Source organism: Belonocnema kinseyi, chromosome 9 (genome assembly GCF_010883055.1).
Source record: "Belonocnema kinseyi isolate 2016_QV_RU_SX_M_011 chromosome 9, B_treatae_v1, whole genome shotgun sequence".
In the NCBI taxonomy this organism is placed as follows: Eukaryota; Metazoa; Arthropoda; class Insecta; order Hymenoptera; family Cynipidae; genus Belonocnema; species Belonocnema kinseyi.
The window spans coordinates 9,597,630-9,605,834 of NC_046665.1; the positions used below are offsets into that span (position 1 = coordinate 9,597,630).

At 33.6% G+C, this 8,205-nt stretch overlaps 1 protein-coding gene across 2 annotated transcripts in view; it reads right to left on the reverse strand.

The window, feature by feature from the left end:
- Window positions 1-959: 959 nt before the first annotated feature.
- LOC117179915 overlaps window positions 960-8,205 on the reverse strand; it is a 19,273-nt gene continuing 12,027 nt past the window's right edge. For both annotated transcript variants that reach the window (XM_033372121.1, XM_033372120.1), the window contains one exon: window positions 960-1,235. In XM_033372121.1, coding sequence (XP_033228012.1) covers window positions 1,102-1,235 — 134 coding nt within the window. In that variant the 3' untranslated portion in view covers window positions 960-1,101. The remainder of the gene's footprint in view (window positions 1,236-8,205) is intronic.

An 8,205-nucleotide genomic window follows, 5' to 3' on the forward strand; every position in this document is an offset into this window, starting at 1 on the left:
GTGTAGTAGTGGATCCAGGTTTCATCCATGGTTATGAATCGGCGCAAAAACTCGGTCGGCTTACGCGAAAATAATGCTCAAAACTGAATGCACGATATTGCCCACACGTTCCAATCATATGCCTACAGCATTAGCTACCTCTCTCAATTTCACTTTGGGATTATTCAACATCATATCATGGATTTTTTCGACATTTTCTGGTGTAGTGACCTCTTTTGGGCGCCCAGATCGTTCAGCACCAACTGTGCTCGTACGGCCACAACGGAACTCGGTAAACCACGTATGAATCGTTCCAATCGACGGTGCAGAGTCCGGGTAATACTTATCCAGCTGTGCTTGGTCTCGGATATCGTTTTCTTGCGAAGATAGTAGTGTTTGATCAAAACTCGAAACTCAGATTTTTTCATATTAAAAAAAACTCGGAGGTTAGTCGCTTCTCAGTGCTGTAACTTGTAAATGCGTAAACATAAATGGCTGAAGTTTTAACAGGCGTCATTTGAAGGTTCAAGCTCGACAAAAATGGTTCACATTAGTGAATACTAATGCCATCTCTTAGAATTTTCAGGTACTTATCAGACTGCCTAGTATATTCTCAAAAAATTATCTAAGGAGAGTAGAGAACCTGCAATTTATCCATTGATAAACTATAAGCTTTAAAAACTTAAATTACTAAATTGGAAGGAAGGTTATGTAATGAAAGAAAAACAACAATTTTGAGCCGTATACATAAATAAATATATTGGCTCGGTGGAAAAAGCCTGAAAGGCATAAAAAACCACCGGAAAAGACGTACACAAAAATTTGTGAATAAAAAATTAAAAAGAAGCGCCCCTCGCCTGTAACAAACTAAAAATAAATAAAATAAATTCGAACACTGGAAAAAATGTAATTTTCGTACAAAAGATATCAATACACATTGCGAAAAAAAATGTTTGACTAATTGTAAGCAGATATCTATGTGATCTTCAGAATTATGTTTAATTTTCTGTATGCAAATAATAATGACATAATAAAGAAGAATAATACATATTTGTATTTCAATTCTTCTTTCATTTATTGTAAAATTAAAAAAAAATGTTGTTCGATAACATAAGTATACTATCAGGGGTACCTGATGCAAAACATTGTATCGATACGGTCCTGTAACTTGATGCCAATAGGCTGAGGGGTAAGACCACGTGAGCTTACAGTGTCCGATACGCCTGATCCCGATGGGTGACGTGTCCGAGGTTCGACTGTAAAAAAAATCATTTTATGTAATATATAGATAAAAAACAAAATCGGGGTGCTTTCTGCACGTGGGTCCCCTCGCCTGCCACAAACGGAAAATAAATAAAATCGTTTTATATAATACATACATAAAAAACAAAATCGGGGTGCTTTCTGAACGTGAGTCCCCTCGACTCTCACAAACGCAAAATAAAAACTAAATAAACTTCATTCACATACACATTCAATCATCATTCGCCCTGGCATGCACAGTTAAAGCATTCATTCTCTTCTTTAGCGGTTCGTATAAAATTTTAGACGACGTTTGAGTAAATGATTATCTGAAACTATAGAAGCTCGAGCAGTTTGGTTTTGCTTATGCACTGCCGATTTTACGACGCACAGTGCACTGTTAAAAATAATATTAAATTTTAGTATAGCCATGTGTATGAAAATTAATACATCAAGCATATAAAATCGCCATTAAGAGCGCTTATATTAAATTTCATATACATTCATGTTAATCACTTACAAGAAAAACCATATAATTTCATTTTTCACAAATGTAAAATAAGTTTAGCTGTAATTTTCAATTCTAAATAATAAAACATGATACCATCTTCCTGTTAACCAAAAATAAAATGGGATTTCAAGTCGAAAAGTTCAATTAGAAAATAAATAACCGATTTAACCTACAATTAACTGTATTCCACTTAAGATCTGTCAGTGTTCGAAAAAATTGTACTTTGTATCCCCCCTACTATCAGGTTTTAGAGGCTAAGAAAAGATGTTACCTTCAACAGCGGAAGTTATCGTTACCGAATCTAGCGCAGAAATTTCATTGCAATCAATATTAGACCACATAGTAGAACGTTTGTTGTTAGTGGAAGCTAATGTTCTCGAAACTCTACCTTTAGATAAAAAAATTATTGTTCAGTTGTTGTGCAAATGGGGATATGATGGTACTTCGGGGCAGAGTACATTTAAGCAAAAGTTTTATGACGATGATGAAACTAAAACTGAAGCCAGCATATTTGTTACTTCCCTTGTACCGTTGCAGCTTCTTTTTACGATTGAAAATGATAGTAATACCAAGGTTCTGTGGAAAAATCCACGCCTCTCATCTCCTAGATTTTGCAGGCCGATAAAATTAGAATTCTTGCATGAAACTGCTGAAGCAACGAGAGCACAAGCTGATCATATAAAAGATCAAGAAGAAAATTTGCAGCCTTTTCAAACAATTTTCAATGGTAAACAAGTAAATGTTACTTACAAAATCGCACTTACAATGATTGACGGAAAAGTTTGTAATTCCCTATCAAATACAACTTCTGCTTAACGTTGATTTCTGTGCAAATGGACATTAAAACAGTTCAACAACATCGATGAAATGGTGCAAAAAAAATTAGTCACAGAAAATTTAGAATTTGGTATTTCATGATTACATGCGTGGATTCGTTTCTTCGAGTGCCTGCTGCATATTTCTTACAAGTTAGATTTGAATAGTTGGCAATGTCGGAAAGACGACAAAGCTCAAATGGAAGCTCGAAAAAAAAATTCAAACTGGTTTTCGGCAGCAATTAGGACTCCTATTAGATGTCCCAAAACAGGGTTATGGGAGCTCGAATAATGGAAATACGGCGCGCCATTTTTTTTTAAACTCTCAAGTCTCGGCGTCCATTACCAGAATAGACAAAATTTTGATTGATAGGTTTCATGTAATACTTCAGGTTATTTCGTGCGACTTTGATATTAACATTGTTAAGTGTGAAGAGTACGCTTTGTCAACTGCTTGGAGATTTGTTGAATTATATACATGGGTATAACATACCTACAAGTGTCCATAAAATTTTGATACACGGGTCACATATAATTGAAACATCCTTGTTGCCTATAGGACAAATGTCTGAAGAGGCCCAGGAATCTTGTAATAAATTTATCAAAAATTTCCGCCAGGATTTCAGTCGAAAATGTAGCAGAGAAAAAACTATAGAGGACATTTTTCGTAGACTGTTAATCAATTCTGATCCTCTTATTTCAAGCCTGCGAAAACTGCAGCGAAAAAGAAATGAAGTCATTGTCGCCTGAAGCAATCGAATTGTTAAAAGAAACTTCGCTCGAAATCACAAATGTGCTAGCTTCATCGGCAGAGAAAGCAGTCTGCAGTGACACTGAAGATGAAAGTGATTAAATTGTATTTCTTTCTATTGTATTTTGTGAGTTTTAAACTATTCAGACAGTTTGATGAATAAATTGATTTACTATTGCATTATGTGTATTTATCACAATTTTTCACTGTTCTGTATTAACAGTTTATTTCTTGTAAAAGAAATATCGCATTCGTGATACACAGTCCTATAACATCCTAAAAGAGACATTTTGTCCTAAAAAGATTCATTAAAACACAAAATTCATACGCCATTTTGTATCCACCATTTTGAATACACTATTTACTTTATAAGAAATTACACAAAATTCATATCCTTCTTATTATGCTACTGTCTATACATTTTATATTATTCCTAAAACACTTGAGCAAATAAATTTCTCATAAAATAGTTACATTTAACATTTATGGCCAGTTTGTTGATTTTTTTACGGGATCCATAACCTTTATCCGACATTTTGTACTCACCATTTTAATTTTTCGTAAGACCATAATAATATCAAGATTAAATTGCGCTCCCAGAAACCTACAAATCGTATTTTTCATTCGAGTAAAAGGCTCTCTCTCTGCAGCAGCATTTGAATGAGGCAAAGATCTAATGTATCCTACCAATTTCATCAATTGGGGATATTTGGCATTATCGTTCGCGTATCTATTAGATAAAAAATTTTTCCACATCTCATCAAAATAAACCATATCAAGTTCAGGTTGCGAAGAAAAATCCCGATATACGAGGCGCCATTCCGCTTTTAAAGCAGCCTTGTCGAAGTTTTCACCAAATTTTTCGCAAAAATAGAAAAGGTCCTCCGAATTGGTGTCTCTGTCGCTATCTTGCAAAACTTGTGTAGCGTCAAAGACAGAAAATTTGGTGAAAAATTCATCCCGAATGTAGTACAACCTACTCGAAATTTGTGAAGCGGCCTCAACTAAAAAGACAGACAATTTTCTCGAATTTCACGTATAATTTCTACATTTGCAACGATATTCTGAGACAATTCTTCCAGAATATCGTTGCAATCTGATCCGAAACTTACAGTCTCTATCGATTTCTGATTAGCCGTTGAAGAAAAATCAATCTTTTCTGCCTCCAAAAACTTCAACAAAGGTGTTTTCAAAAAGAGTCTCGCGACTATTTGAAGAAATTGAAGACTCTTTGAGTGCAAAAGATGCACTCTTGTTTCCGAGTGTTGAAAAAATAATTAAATTTTATTAAATTCGAATAAAATGAAGTCTAAGAAAGCTAAATATGCTTTCGTTCTTGAATCTTTTAAGTTATTCTTGATTTCGAGAAAAGTTGGATTACATTTTTCGGTAAAACATAATTCATCAAAATACTTTAACAATAAATCATACAGTTCCCGTATACTGTGACTACAATCATGGCGACCGAGCCATTTCGTTTTCGCGTAATTAAGAATCTTCAGAGACTTTCCTAGATAACCTAAAGTAAACTGCTCGAATGCTTCTGAACGCTTAGTACTGTTCTTATGGTGTACAAGTGATTGCAGAAAAATTTCGATGTAGCACTGCATCTAATTGCAAGCATCTTTTGCAGCTAAAGCGAGTTTGTGGCACATGCAAGCGATTGCAAGAATTGACGGATTTTCTTTAAGGATTAAAGTTTTAAATGAATTTCTGTCACCTATCATAACTGATGGATTGTCAGTCGAAATGGCTAAGATATTTGAGAAAGGCATTTTATTATCGTTCATGTAACTTAAAAAAACTTTAAAGATACCTTCAGCACTTAAATTTGTTGAATCAAGAGTTATTAATTTAGCTAATCCCGTCGTAACATCGAGAGTGTCACAATCAACAAACGAAGTGAGAAATGTCATCCATTTCACGGATCCATTTGGATCAGTTGTTCCGTCAACATAAACGGAGAACTCTTTTTTCCTGAGAAATTCAACTAAACGTGATTCTTCAGCAGGACCAAGTACATTGTGAACAATATTAGACATTTTCGTCGCACCTGCAGCCATATGTTGGAGGTTGGTTAGATCGGTTTCTTGGAAAAATGTTAAAATTTTTGGCATCGAACTACACGGAACATTTGCAGCGCAACCTAAATTCGCAAATTGAATTTCGCGAAATTTTTTCCGATCTTCGGAAGATTGAATTGAGTCATTAATATCTTCGGCTGGTATATCCTGTAAAGTTTCGATACCATCTTCAAAACTATTCAGGATATGTTCTGGTGTATCTGCATGACGAATAAGGTTACCGACACCCGTACACATCCTATCAACATTAGATAAGGTGCAATGAAACTTATTCTCGTTTGTGAGTACCATTTGCAATCAAGGTTTGAAGCGAATGTCTTCTAGCCATTTTGGTAAAAATTTGTGGATCACGTCTTCCTTTTCTCTACGTTTAAACTCATTATTTTGCATCTTTTGTGCCTTTTAGATTCTACATGAACTCGCAATCTGCGCTTATCAACCACTTCATATTTCTGCTTGCAAATGGTGCACAAAAACTTCGTAACATCGTCGAAAACCTCTTCAATACAGGGGAAATCGTTGAACCAAGCTGCAACAAATCTTCGTTGGTTCTTCGCAGACCCCAAGTTATCGCTGGCCGACATGTTGTCAATATTTTTGCTGAAAAGAAGTTAAGATTTTCAGTTGTCACGGTTAAAGTGAAGATTATTCTTTTATTTTGAATACGCGACTTTTCCATATCGTCATGCTGTAAAAATTTAATTTTTCATTCATCAAGAAAATTCAAAAAGTTGTTATGATAATCTTCTAGGGCATTTAGAAATCAAACTTTTTCTTCTCCTGTCATTTCTTCATATTGTCTGTTATTTGGCTTAAAAGGTCCATTTTCGTGTGTGTACAGAGAATTCTTGAATTTTGAGAAAAGTGGTCTCAAAATCATTCAAAATGCGCTCACTTTTTGAATTGTTATCCAAAACGTCTAACTAACGAACTTGGCATTGAGCTCAGGACACTAAAAGAGTGTGCCAAAGGTCAATCTGATAGATTAAGTTTTTTCAAAATTTATCGTGCACAAAGGCAGACAGACATAAAGACAGACATACAGAAAGACACATTCGCAAACACCTGTTTTTCGGATTTAGGGGTCTGAAACCGTGGACCTTTTGACAAAAAGTAGGGGTGGTCAACTTTTATACAAATCTAATACCTTCTCTGATGAGAACGTAAAAATAATTTATTTGTCATGAATAATTTTTTGATATTTCTGTTTTTGGTTTTAATCTTAGAAAAATTATCATTAAAAATATCAAAAAATTAAATATTTTAATACTCTACGCACAAGACGAAAAAGAAATTAATAGACCATAGTTGTCATTAGAATGTGCCCACGCAGCGGGCATATTTTTTTGTTTTTTACTGTTAATGATGTTTTTCAAAATTTGAAATTTGGATCTTTTAAGAAAATTCAAAAGGTTGTTTTGATAACCTTGTGGGGCATTCAAACAGCAAATTTTTTTTTATCTGGACTTTTTCATATCGTGCGCTATTTGGCTTAAAATGTTCATTTTGGTGTGTGTTTTGGAATTTTGTAAATTCTATAACTCTGGTAATTTTTCGTTTTATGAAAAAAGTCATTAGGATAAATTGTTAGCCTTTTTGAATACTATGAATAACCGTACAGAGAATTTTTAAATTTTGAAAAAACTGGTCTCAAAAATATTCAAAATGTGCCCACTTTTTGCATTTTTATCCAAAATTGCTGGCTAACGAACTTGATCTTTAGTTTAGGACACTAAAAGAGTCTACCAGAGGCCAATCTAACAGAATGATTTTTTCAAAAGTTATCGTGCGCACAGACAGACAGACAGGCATACATACATACATATGCATGCATGCATACATATATGCATACAGACCGACAGACAGACAGATCCATTCGTAAAAACCTATTTTTCGGATTCAGGAGGTCTTAAAACGTGTACATTTAACAAAAACTGGGAGGTGTCAAATTTTACACATATCTAATAACTTCTCTGGTGAGAATGTGAAAAAAGCCATTAGTAAAGATTTGTTTGCTCTACCTTCGGTGGAAAAATGTTATGAATTTATTTTTTCTTAGCTTGTGTCGTGTGTCGAAAAAATTAATTTTTGTAATTTCAATTATTTTTTTTAATAAATAAAACAAAAACTACGTGTCTTATAAAAAATTGATTATAATAACAAATTTGAAAATATTTTTTGGGAGCACAATGTTTGTTTAATCATTTTTTTGTCTATCTTGTATATTTTGACCGCAAAATGCAATTTTTGATTTTTGATTATTTTTTGTGTGGTCAAAATTTGAATTTTCAATTTTTCTAAAAAATTCAAACAGTTGATATTATTATCTTGTAGGGCTATCGAAAAGTAACATTTTTCTTTTCAAGTACTATGAACAACTGCACAGAGAATTTTTTAATCATAAAAAATGTGTACTTAAACATTTTCAAAATGTGCTCACTTTTAAATTAATAAATTCTTGTATTTATTCTATCGCTAGACAGAGGAAAAATCACGTAATAATAAGAATACAAATTCTTAATGTAACCTAGTTTGCTTCCTTTAAAATTTGGAAAATGATATAGACAGAACTTACCTCTTACCACAGATGGTTCTGCTTTACATGAATTACATGATGAGTCCGAAAAACTGAGTATACAAATCGCGACAGAACGCATAAAAATAAAAAAAATCCCGCAGAATAATTCACAATTATGTGGAACACAAACCTTTTTGTATGTAGGATTTAATCGCGGTAAACGTAAATGTAAATAGATGAAGGACCATTGTGTTTTGTTTTCATCAAGCAGGACCGAATATAGGGAAAGAAAAATCGCGGTCCAC